The following is an 18,953-nucleotide window of genomic DNA, read 5'->3' as shown; positions in this document are numbered from 1 at the left end:
TTAAAATCCAGCAATTATATGTTAAAATAAAATATTTATTAAAGTCAGAAAGTTTGATAATAATTGTATTCAATAATAATTTTAATAATAATACATAATAAATATTTTATTGATATAAATGAATTACATGTAGAAAAAGTGCAGTAATCAGGCTTATCAATTAATCTAAATAGTTTGGAATTAGAAAATATAAATAATTTATTAATGCTCAAGAAAAATAATAATGTCATAGGTGATATATCAATTTGAATTATAATTGTATTGCATATTGATTTTAATTATTAGCATTGTTATATTGTATGTTTATTTAAAAAAAAAGAAAAAATACTTGTGGCTGCTGAGTGATCCCTGAATTTTTATCTGGGAGGGGAGGAGTTACATTACTGAGAATACATGATGCATTACATTCCATAAGTCATGTGTGTTGCCTAACCCTATTTCAGGAAAAGCCACTGTCAGAAAGAATGTAATGCAGCTGCAACCTACATTTCTTTATTCGTAATGTAATAACAATTAGTTAGTTTCAATCCTGGACTCATTCGATGAATATCATCCAATTAGATTCTTGTTCAGGAACTCCTAGAGTTAACATGTATTAGTAGATTCGTTTGACATTACATCATACTATTATTTTATAACTCATTAGCATGTACACATAATAATGTTAACAATTAATTATTTGCAGTTAAATGTATATTAACTGTAATAATTTTAATTGTAATAAAATAAAGTTTGATTTTTAAAAACGATTAGGTTACTTGTTTTTTTAAAAATAGAAATGAACTTGCAGAAATTTTAACTCATTTAAAGGTACAGTTTGGGGGCACTACACTGTCTCAGAACCGAGTGTATATGTAGGCCAGACATTTTAAGGGTGGGCGAGAATGTGTAGAAAATGAAAGTCAAGATCAATCAATGCCCACTGTCAAGTCACACAGCTGACAATATCTGTGCCATTTAAGAACTTATTGAAGGTGATTGCCAGTTCACTGTTGAAATCAAATCAGAAGTGGGTATCAGCTATGGGAGAACTCAATCCACTATAACTAATCATCTTAGCTTTAGCAAAATTAGTGCTCGATGGTTCTGAAGTTGTTGACCAAAAATCAAAAACAGGTCAGGTTGGAGATCTGTGAGAGACTTCTGAATAGATCTGGGCAAGAAGGGGATGATTTTTTTGAGGCATATGATCACATGTGATGAAACATGGGTCTATCATTACACTCCAGAGTCAAAAATGGTGAATAAGGAGTGGCGAAGAAAAGAAGAGAGCTGCCCAAGAAGGCCAAAACCCATCTGAAAAGTTAGAAAAGTTCTTGTAACGATTTTTTTTTACTTAAGGGAAGTTTTACTCATTGATTTTTTCCACAATAAACAAACAGTGAATGCAGGTTAGTATTGCCAGTTGCTACAGTCAACAAAGGCTGCCTTTCGAAAAAAAGATGGGGTATGCCCATGAGAGATGTCATCCTTCTCCATGACAAAGCCGGCCACACACACTGCGATTTTGACAAGGTATAAATTGGAAAAATGCACTGGGAAACCCTCAACCACCCTACCTGCAGTCCAGATTTGTCCCCCTGTGACTATTTTTTGTTTGTGCCCTTGAAAGAATCACTTGGAGGGGAACAATTCGAAAACAATGAAGATGTCAAGGAGCGCGTGCATAATTGGTTGACAACTCGTCCTCAAACCTAGAAGTAATATTCCAGCTTCCAAATCATTGGCAAAAGTGTGTAGATTGTGCAGGAGACTATATAAAGAAATGATGAAGGTATGAATTGTGTATATTATTAATCAATAAATTTATTTAAAAAATTACAGTTTATATTTAATTCACCTTCGTATTTTTTTAAATAGCCTAGTTCAATCAAAAAATTAATTATTTTTTAAATAAATTTAAGTTACATAACGATTGTTATTATAACCTACAAATATGGTAGTTATTATTTTACTTTTTTATTAAGTTTTAAATTCCCTCTTAAAGAGAGCGAGAAAATATCACTTCTTATGCAACAGTCAATAACTTCTTTCATCATCAGGTTAAGTTTACATAAATGATTTACTGAATCTTTATTTAAATGATATAACAATAATTTTAATGAAACAATAAAAGTGTCTGGTGTAGTTCACCAATAATACTGTAGAATGAATTCTTCTACAACTGAGTTTGACATAAACAATAACTGAATAAATTCAAAAAGTGGATTAATTTTATAGAAGCAAGAAATTAACAAGTACATATAACACATATTAGGTAGAACCTGGTAAAAAATAATAAAATTATACCTACTGTTAGCACTGAGGTTTGTACATTACAGTTTAAGGTTTAAATAAAAATAAAGCCAACTGGCCAATTTTAAAACAAATTGCATCTTTTAGATAATTTTACTCTGTACTAAATGATACATTTTTTTTCACAGAGAAAATGAAAAAAAGCACTTTTTTTTGCCTTACGTTATGTAATTCAACTTTGATTACTTGTTACTAAAAAGCAAATAGGCCAATCACATTCAAATTTTTTTGCAAAAAATAATTCATTCTATTATCTTATTATCTCTTAAATTTCCAGTCAGTATGTTTAGACTGTTAATCAGTATCTTTAACTGTTCTACAACTTGCCAAAACATGTTTTCTTTGGGTCTATATGACAATATTAACTTGGGAGAAGGCAATTATTTCAGTGTTATTTTAAATTGTGGAATATATTTGATAAAATAAACTGCAGCCATACATTTTTTAAGGATTTTAAATCAAGAGAATGTTTGAAGCTTTGGCCCCCTATCACCAGTAGTTTGATTAGCATTAAGTCTGATTAGCAGTGACCATCTAGATTTTTAAAAACACTTTTTAAAAAATTCTGCCATATATTTTTGGGAAAAAAGGATATTTTTTTTTAGAACATATCCTTGTGTTCAAAAGCATAGCAAACTTTCTCATTGACCATGAGATCAGTATTTTCAAATGTGACCTATCCATAGCAATTCTAACTAAGTTAACAGTATCATATTCATCAATCTAAACTACACAGTATGTCTGAAAAGTTCTCTAAATAAATTAGAGAAAAATACAGATTTAAAGATAAATGAATTTACTCAGATTAGCCCTCTATATAGAACCCTTCTCTAATTATACACTCTGCAGCGCCGATAGAACCCATCAAACACTATGGAAAAATCACTTTGTTCATCTTCAACTACTTGGTGCAAGCCCTTTGGATGGCTGGAATGTCATCAAAAAAGCGACCTTTCATCTTCAACTTGAGTTTCAGGAACATAAAATAGTCTGCTGGAGCCAAGTCAGAAGAATAGGGCAGATAGGATAAGACAATTTGATTTGCGGCATAATAACATGTTAAAACTGTTGCCATGTGTGCCGGGGCATTATCATGCAAGACAGTCCGGATCCCAGTACTCGGGCCAGATTTGATAAATGCAACGCATCAGGCGTTTCATTACTTCCAAATAGAATTTAGAATTCACGGTTTGGCTAGTTGGGACAAATTCATTGACACAAATTCATCAATATCGTTTTCACTCTTGATTTTTGCTGCCTGATTTTCACTGGCCGGTCTTTGTGGTCCAGAACTCAACCAAGCAGCGGATTGACATTTTTTTGCGGATCATACATGAAGCACCAACTTTCATCCCCAAATACAATTGTTTGCAAAAAAATTAAGGTCGCTATCGGTAGTTTCAATAAAGTCTTGAGCGTAAGAAAGACGCACCTGTTTTTGCTCTTCAGTCAAGAAGTGTGGAACGAAACTTGAGCACACTTTTCGGCAGTTCATTTTTTCTGTTAGAATTGTACATACCGCATCTCTACCAATGTTTAGGTCTTCTGCTATGGTCCGAAGGGTAAGATGGGGTTGTTCAAGCAGGAGTGCACACACTTTTGCAACGTTTTTGTCATGAACAGCTGTAGATGGTTTCCTGCTGTTGATGTTTGTTCGTTGTCATCCAACGATTCTCTACCATCTTTAAACTACTTCCACCAGATATATGTTGTAGCACAAGATCCAGCTTCATCACCGAATGCTTGTTGTATCATAGAATAAGTTTCAACGAAAGATTTTTGAAGTCGAACACAAAATTTTATCACCCTTCTCTAATTCCATGGTCATATGAGCACAACGTACGCAGCCGAATATAACTCAGGACTGGAGAGACGAAACATGATGAAATTTTATACACACACTTGTCAGACATCATACTACATAGTTCCTTGGTTGTCCGAGAGATGACACTACTTCTATTTCTACCACAGAAATTTAGATTCAGGAACTTTTCAGACCAACTGTGTAATGGCAAAATGTCCCAAGTTTGTATAATCAGATCTAAAGATAATATACAATTTTACAAACACAGATTAAATAACTCAAAAATAGATATTTATGATCTGAAATTTCAAAGATGGTAAGATAACAGAATGGACTGGTTGCTCATATAAAAATTTGAACAAGACCAGGTTTTTTCTTACCAGCGGTTAAAATCAAAGCCAAAATTTTTTGGCTCAGAAAAACAGTGCCTCCTTTTCTTGTTCTCACCTTCACAAAATATCTTAAAAAATAAAAGATTACTACCATGTAAAGCAGAATAAAATAATTTTGTGCGTGAAACTGTTTGTTTTGAAATTTTTCTAAATAGTTTCATTTTTATAGACGTACATACATACTTTCACACTATTATAGTACACTCAGGCGATTAATGAATTGTGCAAATACTAGGATTTTATTTGTTGACTGCATGTGCATAGACCCATTTTTTTAGCAACGTAGATAATGTGCTTATGATTAGATACTAATCAGGAATAGTCAACACAGAAAAAATTCAATATTAAGTACATTCAATAGTTAAAAGTAAGCAACAGGAAGAAAGGTTTAAATATACAGAACACAGAATACAAAAAAAATTTAATTTTAACACCTGAAGTACAATGACGATTATTATAGCTCATATTAAAATTATTTACAGCACAAAACATAACAAACCACAACAAAGACAAATTTTCCTTATTTACTTACATGCATTCAATTAAGTAAGTGAAGTTTCACTTCTATATATTGATAAGAATGATCTGTAAAGAACAAATGCACTATCTTTATATGTCACCTAAAAAAAAAAACTAATAAATAAATGTAATTAAACTACATAATAATTTAAAAATTTACAAATAAACATTTATAATGTGATAATTTAAAAAATAAATTTTATCCAAAAATATTCATAAATAAATTTGCAGATTATTTTATAAAATTTGAAATTCTGAAATGCAAATGCCTTCCTTGCTATAAACAAAAAGTCTTACCTTTGAGTCAAAACAATTTAATGCTAAACTCTCAAAGGTCACAAATATACTACTAGTCTATTAAAATAAAGAATGAGCATGAGATAATCTATAAATAACATAAAGACAATAAAAATAGATTTATTATAGGCATTCTTGCAACTAAAAATACTGACAATGTTTAAAACAATTATGTTATGAAAAAAATTATCTTTATAGTAGATTAGGTTGAGGTTTAGAAGAGAACGTGTTAAACAGACTCCATGATGTTAGATAATAAATATTATGAAATTCATGAAGCTATAATTTTTATTAAAAAACATCACCATCTTAATATGATTTATTAAATCAACAAATTCACCACAATTAGATTAATACTAGCTATTAAATATTTCATAAAACATAAATAGCTCCCATATGAGGCACAGAACATTGATAGCACAACCCTGTTGTTGTGCACCCAATCAAAATTAAGCACTACAAATACCAGATGTCTGAAAAAGGATTTAATTTAAAAAAGTACTTTTAGATTAAATTTGCTTTATTATATTTAAAAAAAGTACTTTTAGATTAAATTTGCTTTATTATATTTATAATTACAAGTATATGTGTTTTGTTACACACACTTTGGCAAGCATGTCTACAGGGATTGATTTCACAGCTACTATGATTTTTTGGTGCAAGTAGTCAAGTGGCTGGTTTTTTCTTGGTGTACAATGTCTTTTAAGTAGCCCTAAATGAAGAAATCCATTGCATCAAAATGAGACTTTGCAGTCCCCAAGAAATGGGAGCTTCTCTGCCTATCCAGCCTTTTGGAAACTTGTTGTTGAGTACAGTCATGCAGACTGTACTCAACAACAAGTTTCCAAAAGCCCCTCCACATCAAGGAGAAGTTATGCATCCTTGATGTGGAGGGGCTCCATCCTGCTAGAAAATTAGGCCTCCATATTTTCAATCTCCAGTGAACAAATCTCTCAAACATATTTGAGTATGCTACAGTCACAATAGTCTGCAAATGAAAAAAAGGCCCAAAAATTTGATTACACATGATACCACACCAAACATTCACTTTCGGACAGTTGCAGACAAATCCCACGTATTCATGTAGATTTTCTGAACCCAATACTCAACAATAATGCCAATTTACAACTCCATGAACATAAAATGTTGCTTCAACAGATAATAAAATATGCTGCAGGTAGTATTCATAAGCAAAAATAAAGTATAACATAGTCATTAAAAAATAAATGTTACAAAATGAACTCTTTGTAGCTTATCATCAGGTTTAATTTCATGGAGTAGCTGCAGTGCATAAAGCTTCAATAACTTGTGGACATCATGCACACCACTTTTAAGAATGCTTATTTTATGATTAATTCTGCAAACTGAATGTTTTTGACTTTATTGGAAAGACAGTTGAATTCTTTCTGTGTTTTTGGCACTTCTTTTAGGTATACCTGGTGAGTGCCCTATCAAAACTCTTCCAGTATGCTTTTTTCATGAACTTTTATGATAGACTCGCGTATAATTTCTTTGTAAGACAGTCACTGATCTTGAATCTGACGAACCAGTACAAGCACTGCTTTCTCTTATGGTGACGGTCTGGTACTGAAACCCAGACTCATAACAGCTTGACTTGTGCAACAGTCTATCGCAGCCACTATCAGACAGAGACTGTGTAAACTAAAACTTAACTGTTGTCACTTCAAGATTAGGCATAAAACATTGCAAAATACTAACTATATTCTTTACTGAAATCCCCAGTCTTCTTCAGACACCCAGAATATAGCTGCAGGTTTATTGATATATCTCATAACCAAGGAATGTACTATCCAGTTCCTAACAAACAACTGACTAAAATTGCCTTCACATAAGAATTAAGTAGAAATTACTATTTTTTTTCAAGGACATAAAACAATAATATGCAAGAAATAATTAAAAATTCCCAGAAACAGAACTTTCTGTCTGATATAGTAATTGTAGGAAGATTACATCAAGGAACAAAATTAAACTTTTTTTTTTGCTCAAGGAAAAGCATATGTGATCCTAATAAAATTTCTCTCCTAATAGAAATATGTAAATAAATTTTCTCAATCACCCACAATTTTTTTGTAATACATAGATACACTCTGAAAGAAATAAGAATTTACATGCTTGAAGGGCAGTATTCAGTTTACCTAAAATGCGCTAGTAATTGTTTTCCTTTTGTATTTCACATCTGGAACATCCCACTTGTCCAACAAATCCGTGAACATTGTTGCACTCTAATGTCACTGGTACCTGTTTTCCACGCTGAGATTCGCTGCTGGATGCATTCCTCATGCTCTGTACTGACATCCTAACCCCGTAGGGGAAGACACCCTTGTGACACTTCCAGTTGCCACTCCTCCCCATGCTCATAGCCCTGATGGGCTTTAACGTGAGTCATCTTTTGCCCTCTAACTTTTTAAATCTCATAATAATAAGTCAGGCCTCATTGCTCTTTACTGAAATCCCAACCCTGTAGGGAAAGACACCCACCTTGTGACGCTTCCAGTCACCACACCAACCCCCCATTCCTAAACCTGATGGAAACCGACAGTGCCAAGATTATCCAGAGAAAAATCCAAAAGTGAATTCAAAAAATTGATTTTTAGGGACACTTTGGTATAACAGTAATAATTCAACCACAATGTTACTGTAGCTGGGGAGATTTAATTTCCTAAAATATTTTGAACACTTTAAGTGACCTACACAGTGACGTTTTGACCTGGTTTAACAGATCTTTTCTAAATGGCCATCTCTAATCAAAGTTCTTATTTGGGGACAAAAGAAAAATTCTTTCCTTGGTTTTAGTCAATGACACAAGGGAATTTTTCTTTAAAGTAATAAAAACCAGCACCAGTTTTATCCACTGCCTTGATAAAGTTTTTGAAAACCCCTAATTTTATATGGAGTGGAGGTAGAAGAATCATTTCTGAGTTAGCTAGTGGGGGATGTACAATATTTTTCTCTCCAGATGAATGTGCATCATGCTTTGGCCATTCCTTCATGATACAATGATTTGTCTTGTCCCTGATGTTCCATTCACACAAAAAGCAATAACATTTTATTTTTATGAATAATACTGCATAACATTGAAGAAGACTACCAGCATCAGAATTAGTCAATAGATTTAGGAGTACCTCCTCCCACCTTTGTAAATATACCCTTCAAAAATATAGTATTTAATTTAATGTTAAAAAGAGTCTGGGATATAAGAGATAAATACACTTATATAAAAGTAGATGAAATATAAAATAAGAAAGCTCACCTATTTGATAAAGATAATAGTAAAACAAATAAAATAAACAGCCTAAATGATTTTATTTCTTCAAAACAAGTTTTTCAATTACAGTTCTTCTTAATGGTATCTCGGGTACAAGACTGTTTTGATCTGCCATTGCAGTTGGAGGGATCTGAAATTAACATAACATTTTCATATTATACAATTTTTAAAAATAATTGAGTAATACATATTTTTCCAATCCAGAATTACCAACTTAATCTTACTTCAATAATAACCCATCAAATGAAAAAAGACAGCCCCAAATCACCATTATTTATTTTTTTTTTTACTTCCCTCTTTTTAATTACAGTTAACTGAATTGGTGTGGTAAAATTATATGCTAAAATTAATTCTTTTTTTTTCAATAAAATTCTGAGTTTTAACAACTTAAAAAAAGGAAGAAGAGTTTCTCAAAACAATACAAATGTTTATATATATATACACCAGGTGGCTGAAAAATAACATACACCCTTTTCTAATTTTTTTTTATAATTGAGATAACTGGAAGCAGTTTGCAGCATTCTACCTTGAACCGAGGGGCTACTTCAATGAACATATATTTACTTTTTTATTTTTGGGTGGCATAGGGTGGGGGCAACTCAAAAATTTTAGACAGAACCAATGCTCAATTGATATATCACTTCAAAGAGCTCGATGAGACAAGAAAAATTATAAAATTAAAACAAAATTCTGATCACCCAATACAAAATAGCAGCCAACAACGTGTTTGTTTCAGATAGCTAAAGCTATGTTTGCATACTCCCCTTTAATAATAGTTTTTGTTATTTGAATTGTCCCAGTTCTCTCTTTGGAAATCTTTGACTACTTAAACTAAAATGGCAATCACAAATTGAAAAAATTAATTATTAAATTTTTTAAATATTTCTTTTAATTAAACTTACAGTATTGTATTTAAAAAATAATACTTAATTTACCCATTTTTTAACATTAAAATTTTATTTCATAAGAAACATTTAAGAAAGCAATTTTTATTTCAAAGTTGGCAATTAATAGCTGATCAACAATTAAACAAAGGTAGTTGCATTTTTCAAACTTTATATTCATCGTTGATTTTGTAATAAGTAGCTAACAAGACAAGCATGCTATAATTTCAAAGAGAAAGCTCAGGATAGACCATCATGGAGAATGCTGTTTCTTGATACTGTCAGTAGACAGTTCTACTAAAGAAGAAGCTAACAGCAATGTTTTTTTCAATTCAAGAAAAAGTAAAAATAGTATTTTTATTTGGAGAAATAAAAAGTATACAAAGGAACAGCTAATGCATTTAATGCGCAGCATCCTAATCATACGATTTCCAAGATCACAATCACAAACGTAATAGAAAAATTTCAACGCACTGGTGGCATTTTAAATAATAAAAAGACATATTGAGTCAGTACAGATGATGCTACTGAAGAAGGGATATATTAGCAGAAATCTCTGTTAATAATCAATAATCTGTAAGAGCAACTGCACAAAATAATAATTTATATAAGTGTTCAGTGCAAAAAGTTTAAAAAAACATAAACACCATCCGTACAAGATTAAATTAATACAAGAACTTATTGAAGATGATTTTGATCATCTTCCGAGGGTTGAACTCCGTGAAATTTGACAGAGATTAACAGCAGTAACTATGTCTCACTTCAACACATATACTTTATGACGAAGCCTCATTTATTTTAGACGGTGTTGCTAACAGACAATAGTAGGTATTGGTCCCAAAATAACCCTCATTAATATCATGAAAGTCATACACAGCATCTAGAATGATTAAATGAATGGACTGGAATAGAAGGTGACACACTTCTTGAACCATTTGTCATTAATGGTAGCTTAGGTAATGATATGTACTATTCTTTGCTGAACGAGCAGATAACTCCAGCTCTCACAATCTGATTGAGATAGAGAGAGCTCATAGATCAAATAGGCATCTTTTATTCATGAGAGAAGATGTGTTTTTCCAGTTAGATGGTGCGTTTATAGCTCAATGGCCAACTTCTCTCGAATTAAGGTAATGCATTGAGATAGAATGGATTGAGGAAGATTTCATCAGAAACTTTTCACAATGTGGCAGAAGCTTTCAAGCAGCATCTGTATTACTAAATGGAGGAAGAGGGAGGGCAATTTGAACATTTAATATGAGAAGAGAAGCAATAACATACTTTAATTGAAATAATTTAATTAGGTGGTATTTTTAATTCCCGAGATTATAGAACTTTTTTTAAATAACAGGTAGAATTAATTACACGTGAAAAAGTAATTAAATTGCCGCCCAAAAATCAATAATTTCATTAAGTAGTAGGAAAAATGCCACAAACCACATCCACTTACCTCAATCACAAAAAATAATTCTGTTTTATTTTATAAAATATGCTCCTTTCTAGTAGTTAACAGCAAGTTTTACAGGATAAATTAAAGAGAACAATTTTTTAAATAAAGAATTACTTTTTATAAAATGTGAAGATTTTTTCACAAATCACAAATTTTTCTATCTTCATCACTTAATATTGGATTGTTATAATATAATGCAAAACAATTTCTTTTAAGTATCTCTATGTACAGACTAATTTTCACCACAAGACTGATTTCAATTTTTTAACTTTGTACAGAAAGTTTTGTTTGTGTTCCAATATATTGTCTTATATCAAGAAATTTTTACAAAAAATCAACTGTCTATACGGATACCGTATTTATTCGAGTACCCCCCGCACTTTTTTTCTTGGAATTGGAGAGAAAAATAAGGGAGCGGGGCTTACTTGAAACATAGCCTTTGGCCAGGATAATTTATGTAAAGTAAACGTTTTCTTAGAAGTACCTAAATTCAGTCACATAAATATAGTTACATTAGGCTTTCGTTTATCCATACCGGATGCCGCTTGTACAGAATACATTCTAATGACGCTACAGTTACAGTATCAGTTATACATCGTCGTCTTGTCTATTCGCCACAGTCATTGCACTGTTTGTATATGTGGACGGTTATGTGCATTTTATCTGTTTAGTTTATCTTGTAAAGTTTAATACGGTGATTAATTTTAATTATGGCATTAAAATGAGTACAAAAGGACAGCGTAAAGCTTTGAAATCGGGCAGCAGGTAGAAAATTTGACGTAGATGAAAGCGAGACTGGCGTAAGAAGAAATAACTTCTTGTGAAAGTCACTGGTAATAAAAGGGCTTTTCGTGGCGTAAAACCAAAATACACAGACATAGAAAAAATTGTATGACTTTGTTATGGAAAAAAGGAAATGCGGTTATGCTGTCACGACAGAAATGTGTCGATCATATGCTCGTGAAATGGCTAAATCATTGAATAAAGTTGATTTTAAAGCAAGCCGTGGATGGATAACACGATTTTTTGCACGAAATAATTTGTCAATAAGACGAAAAACGACCATTTCTCAACGACTTCCAGACGCTTATGAACAAAAAATATTACATTTTCACAAATACATAATAAATCTTAGAAAAGATAAAAGCTATTTACCTTCTCAAATAGGAAACGCTGATCAAACCCCCGTATATTTTGAAATACCATTTTTGACAAAACCGTAAACAAAGAAGGTGAAAAAAGTGTTACGATTCGCACTGGTGGTAATGAAAAACATAGGTGTAATGTTATGCTTCGCATTACTTTTGATGGATCAAAATTACCTCCGTACATTGTTTTAAAAAAAAAAAAAAACTCTTCTTACCGTACAGGCAAATGGAGTTGTTATCAGAGAACAGTAATCAGGTTGGATGGATGAAACCTTAATTTTAGATCGGATCAGGTGTGTATGGCAAAAGCGATCAGAATATTTATTTAATAAAAAAAATACCAGTATACTAGTAATGGATAGTTATCGAAGGCATACGACTGATAAAGTGAAAGACATTTTAAAAAAGGGTATGACAGATCAAGTAATAATTCCAGGCAGATTGACATCTCTATTGCAACCACTAGATGTCTGCATTAATAAACCGTTAAAATCTGCATTAAAACAACTGTACAGTAAATGGATGGCTGATTAAAGTTTCTTTCTCACGCCTACAGGAAGAATCAAACGCCCAGATTTTAACCATATTTGTGTTTGGATTAAAGATGCTTGGGAAGGTATTTCCACAGAATTAGTAAGGAAAGGTTTAAAAAATGCGGAATATCTAATCAACTTGATGGTAGTGAAGACTTTAAGCAGTCCCTGTACCTTTGGCACCTTTGGCAGATTAACGTGGAGACTACCGGTAACTCTTCTACAGACATTGACAGTGACTAATTAAAAATAAAATCCCATATTAAAACGTGTATTGAAATGATCCTTTCAACATGATACTTTCTTTTCGTTTTACTGGCTTACTGATTCTGAACTAAACTAGTACTTACAGTAATTAATTATTAATGTAATATTAATATTGTAATTTATATGAATGAAATAAATGCTTTACTTAACGAATATTTTCGTATTTTTTTATCATATCTGTTGCACTTTAAAATACTGGTAAATTTTCGATTTTTGTTTTTTTAGATTTTCGGGGTGGAAAATCGAGGTGCAGGGCTTATTCGTGGGCGAGGGGTACTCGAATAAACACAGTAATTTAAAAAGTTTTTTTCTTGTCATTATTGCTTAGTACTGGACTCTGTTGTGTAATAATTATAGTATCTGACATCATTCCAATGCACAAAGTATTCTTAAAAAAAAAAAAAAAAAAAAATACTTTGAATTTCTCTTAATAATACAAAAGTGGTACCAAATTAATGGTTAGTAGGTTACTGATAGCTAATTTAAATTTGGTGCTGACTGCTTAAAGTCAAACTTTAAAGGAGAATTATAAAACTACTATTTTTAATTTGGTAAGTTAATTTTATAAAGATTAGTGTGCATGCAAACAATTACAAATATTTCTTTGAAGTAATATTTTAGTAATACTGTAATAAATAAAAATGTTGCTAATATCTAAAAAAGCTCTAGCAACAACTAGTCGCTGGGTAAACACAACCTCTGATCCAAAAAGTATCTGACCATACATTTTTACTAAAAAATATTTGAATGCAAGTGGTAAAACTTGGTAAAGCACAACACTAGTACCTAGTGTGTATCAATGTTTTTTAACCTCATTGAGTACATCGGTTGTCCAGGATCCACACTGCCTATGTTACGAGTAACAGGTGCTTGTTGCACTTTTATTTTGTGCATAATGAAAGAATGTGTTGAACAAAAGCATCATGATATAAAGGAAAAACAACTAATAAGATTCAGCAGGCTTTCAAGACTGAAGTTGATAATACAACCAGAATTCCAAACGCACAGTTTGATAATGGAAAAATTACCGGCTGATCATCCAAGAAACTACAAATTGGCATCAGGATTACCAATTTGAGTAATGCTCACATGGTCACAAACGTTATGTTAAAACTCTTCACTTGAACAGAAAGAATTAGTTTTGACATTGCACAGGAATGTAGGAAGGCACTAATCATAATTCTAAATTCCTTAAGACAAATATAAAGCTTGGATGTATAGGTAGGACTTGGAAACCAAAACTCAGTTATGTCAGTGGAAGTCACTATCATACCCAAGGCCAAATAAAGGAAGACAAGCGAGAAAGGAGCAACATGAAAATGATGTTGCTTTTTTAATTTTTTGCTACAACATAGTGATGTATCAAGAATGTAGACCAATTTATGTTTTATTTCCGTAGTTTATGAATATAAACTAGATTTCTGGAAATATTTACATTTACCTTATCAATTCATAATTCTATTTAAAATCAAACAAAAATAATGTTTTTGAATTCTAATGAAAAATTTAACTATTCTGTTACTTATACATTATTAATTTATGTACAAAATTTTTATCTATGAGAAATACGCTTGATAAATTTCTAAAAATGATACAGATCTTACAAATCTTCACTGGCTTTGCCATAGTGAAGATTTGTAACACTTTCTTGGTGGTAATAACTAATAAGTAAAATAATTTTTATTTTTTTTTTTTAAATTTAAGTATAATAAAAATTAACCCTGGGTAATGGCAAGTTGTTTTACAATAAGTTGGCAAAGGTTAAAAAATTTTATAAAATCTAAATACCAATATTCGCACCCTAAACAGCATATATACTTACATCTTACCATACAATAGTAGTTGTCACAAAGTACGTTTTTCACCTACTTCTGCAGAAATGCAATTTCAATTTTCGATAACCTTATTAATAGAAAAAAATTTTTTAGTAGCATTGTAATACCAGGTGATTCAAAAAGGACTTTACAACTTTAAAAACCTATAAAAGTGTATTTAGATAACTTACAGATTCTATTGAGGTCTCATTTCATAGCAAAACACATCAAATTTTGACTTGCACAGTTCATTAGTACTGAATTTGGTCAGCAGCACTGTCACCAGTGTTGTTAAGAATGGATACATTTACACATGCAGAACATGCTCGCTGTTTGTTTTGGTTTCATGATTTGCAGTTAGCAACTACAGTTTTAACATAATTGTCATAGAGTATGGTAAGAAACCTCTTAGTAGGGATAAAATTTACTTTTAACACTAACCCCTTCATTGAGAAAGGCTTTCTGTTAAACATACAAAATCACTAGGAAACCCATATGTCCCTGAAACTGCTGTGGAACAACTCTGAGAAAGCTTTGTGTGTAGTCTGAAGAAATCAACTCAACATGCATCATACGAGACTGGTGTTCCAGAAACGACTGTTTACAACTATTGCTTAAACAACAGCACTTGAAGCCTCCAAAACTAACCGTGGTTCAACATTTTTCTTGTGAGATTTCATTAAAGATAAGATTTGTGTACAACCTTTGCCTGCAGTTCTTGTTAAGCTAAGATTTCAAATTAATAATGCAGCTGCAGAGGTAATGCCTGGTTACAGTCTGGAATGAAATCGACTTCAGGTGGGATGTATGCCAGATAACAAATGAAAGCCATGTCGAACTAAAGTGAATGTTGGGTGAAAAACATGATAATTTTTATGAAATGAGATCTCGACCAGCTCTGTAAGTAATCTCAATAAATTTTTATATGTTTTTCAAGTTGTGAAGTCCCTTATGAATCATAATTATACATTATTTCAACTAATACAATCGAAAACACTAAAAAAAAAGGGACAAATTAAAACAGGATGAAGCTCTAACAAGAAATGAGTACAGTCCCTTCAGATAAGAATTGAATACAACACAAGCATTGTACTTCATACAACCATTTTAGTGTGGAGCAATGTAAGGCAACTATGTTTTACTACTAACAGAAAGCCAAGATCACCAGAAGTTTCATTAGCATTTCTTCTTTCTTAGTCTATCATTTTTACAACCAGTCATAAATGAAATGATAAAATTATACAGGTCAACAAAATTAAGGGCATTTGAAAGTTGTATATAATCTGATAACTGACTTTTATGTTATTTTGCGTGCTGAATTCAGATATGGCCACTGTTTTTTTCTATCATAAGACTTTTTCATAATATTAAAAAAAAAAAAAAAGGGAAAAGGCATATTGTATATATGTATTCCTCATGGAAAACTTTTATTTGTAAAAAAATATTACTTAAAAAAATGATTTTTGTACATTTTCTTACCTCTACAAAGAATTGTACAGCCTTTTTGTTTTCCTTTCAACACTTCTCAGGCTACATTTTCTGTTGTAGTCAGCTTGTATATCATCTCTATGGATGTACCAACAGTAGTTTGCAATCATATTCACATTTTACCTTCCCTGATATCTGTGTTCCATTTCTTTTATAACGTGGTGAAATCTTTCACCTTGTTCTTCACTTACAGCAGCAAGATTTTTGGGGAAGTAATCAATATGAGAATACAAAAAATGTACCTTCAAGCTCATCAAACAAACCAAGACTTGGAATTTCATTTATACGTTTTCCCCTATACACTTAAAATTTGGGTCCTTATTGTTCCTAAGAAATTTCTTTAAATGCTTTACATGCTTCTTTTTTAATGTCCTCCATTTTGGTTTGAAAGACTTCATCTTTACAAAGTTTACAAATCTGGACAGTGAAAATGCCTTCTTTCACTTTGGCTACTAATAGTTGTGGAAACTTATGGCATATGTATTTAAAACATTCTCCTTCTTTAGATACAGCCTTTACAAATTGTTTCATTAATCCCAGTTTGATGTGAAGTGGAGATAGGACTTTTCATTGATCTACTAATCTTTTCCACATTACATTTTTGCTCCCAGGTTCTAATAATACCCTATGTGTCTGTTCTTTTCTGGTCCAATGTTCTTCTTGTTCCAGCTGACCCATTCACACAAGAAGTAGGGATATTTGGTGTATCTTCCCTGCTGCCCAAGAAGCATAAAAATTGCTTTTAGGTCACCACATATTATCCACTCATAACTGCAATATTTCAGTTTAGACAAACTAATTTGAAACTCTCGTAACATTCTTTCAAATACATGGAGTGTCCTGTCGACACTGAAGGACATTTGTTACCATTATGAAGAATAACAGCTTTGAGGCTACTTTTGAACAAGTCAATATACAGTTTCCATTGATTCACATCATACTTTATGTTCAATTGCTCCATTTCACCAGGAACATCACTACAATAAATTAATCTTCCATCTTCAGAAAAGTATGGAGTAAAGACCTTTTCTCTGTTTCTGTACAATGAGAAAGAAGTGCCAGGGGCCAGTATGTTTTTTATCTTTTATCTAGATCCTAAAAGTTCTGCTAAATTTTTAGGAAGACTTATATCTCTAACCAATTCATTCACTTCATGCTGTGAAAAAAGTTCTGGTTCGGAACTACCAGAAATAAAATCAACATCGTCATTATCCTGCGACTCTGCTTTGAAGTTATTCAGTATCTTCTAGTTTTTCTGGAATTGAAGGTACAGGTACACCAGGTCTGTGAGGTTCAGAGTGTATTGCCAAATAAAAATTTGGATACACAATTTCTTTCTTATTCTCTAGATTAAACTCTTGTACATAACAAGAACAAAAGCAGCAATCACTACTGCAATTTTATGGTTCTCTCCAGCTCATTGGTACTCCAAACCAAAAAGACTTTTTCTTACCTTTTGTCCATTTGCATAGCACTTCCACACAAGTAAACAAAACAAAGAAAGGGTCGTCATTTTATCTTGGTCACCAAGTTTTACCCCAAAATAGGCATCGTAAACTTTTTTTAACAAAGTCTGTAATATTTCTTTGCTGTTTCTTCACCACAAACTCTCCGCAAATGTAAAAAAAAGTTATTAGGTGAATTAAAAGAACGCTTTGAAGCCATTTAGAAATATAAAAACACAAGAACAAATAAAATAACTTCAAAAAACGAAAGAAAACTAAAACAATATAGAAGGTTTAGAAAACTATTTAACATTAACAAAACCTAACAACATAATGTTCTAATTGCAACTGACTTATTTTATTTCAGTAGAGTGAAAGAAAGTAGGAATGAGCGAGTTATCACCTTAGCTAATAGCTTGACAAAAATGACAACCTAAGTCACTCTAATTAATCATACTACATCATCTTAGAAGTCACTCATCTTACAGTATCAAACCAAAATTATGAACACCACTTGTATTCATTCCATATAACCAAACTAATAATAAAGTATCAAAAAATTAACACAGGCCTAATCTTTTATTCAACATTTTATGATTAAAATATATTGATTATCAATTCTGAGAATATTAAAAAAATTTATTTAGGCAAAAAATGGTTCATGATGGAATTTTTTTAATATTTTTCTGAATATTAGTTTTCAAACAACTTTTCCATTGCTGACCTTTCTTTCTTTTTCCTGTTTAGCCTTCGGTAATTTCCGTTCAGATAATACTTCAGAGAATGAATGAGGATGATATGTATGAATGTAAATGAAGTGTAGTCTTGTACAGTCTCAGTTTGACCATTCCTGAGATGTTTGGTTAATTGAAACCCAACCACCAAAGAACACCGGTATCCACGATCTAGTATTCAAATCCGTGTAAAAATAATTGACTTGACTAGGACTTGAATGCTGGAACTCTTGACTTCCAAATCAGCTGTATTGGGAAGATGCAATCACCACTAGACCAACCCGGTGGGTTCCATTGTTGATTGTGACTCTCATAATTACATTAAATAATATAAAGTGCTACAAAAAAAAGTCCTCTACCAAGAGGTAACAGTAATTTTTTAAAATGGTTGCCATATTAACACAACCATTAGAAAAAATGTCAACAAATTTCAGTTATTAAAAACAAACAATATTTTTTTTAATACACTCAATTAAAAATTTCAACATTAAAACTGAATTATCAAAAAAATTATAATCTTATAATATTAATAAAAGTCATTTATATAAATGTATGTGGGTACATATGTATAAATGTTTGTTTGTTCCACATCTTATA

At 31.6% G+C, this 18,953-nt stretch overlaps 1 protein-coding gene across 2 annotated transcripts in view; it reads right to left on the bottom strand.

The window, feature by feature from the left end:
* Positions 1-4,895: 4,895 nt before the first annotated feature.
* The window catches only part of LOC142319085 (TIP41-like protein), a 40,239-nt gene continuing 26,181 nt past the window's right edge, over positions 4,896-18,953 (bottom strand). The window contains exons 6-7 of one of the 2 annotated variants that reach the window (XM_075355970.1): positions 8,579-8,723; positions 4,896-5,111 (exon numbers count right to left, since the gene is read on the bottom strand). In XM_075355970.1, the coding sequence (XP_075212085.1) occupies positions 8,631-8,723 (93 nt within the window). In that variant the 3' untranslated portion in view covers positions 4,896-5,111; positions 8,579-8,630. The remainder of the gene's footprint in view (positions 5,112-8,578; positions 8,724-18,953) is intronic. The other variant, XM_075355969.1, reaches the window with a different exon arrangement.

The sequence above is a fragment of the Lycorma delicatula genome, chromosome 2 (assembly GCF_047948215.1).
Source record: "Lycorma delicatula isolate Av1 chromosome 2, ASM4794821v1, whole genome shotgun sequence".
Lineage (NCBI taxonomy): Eukaryota > Metazoa > Arthropoda > Insecta > Hemiptera > Fulgoridae > Lycorma > Lycorma delicatula.
This window is presented reverse-complemented; position numbering and strand designations above follow the sequence as displayed.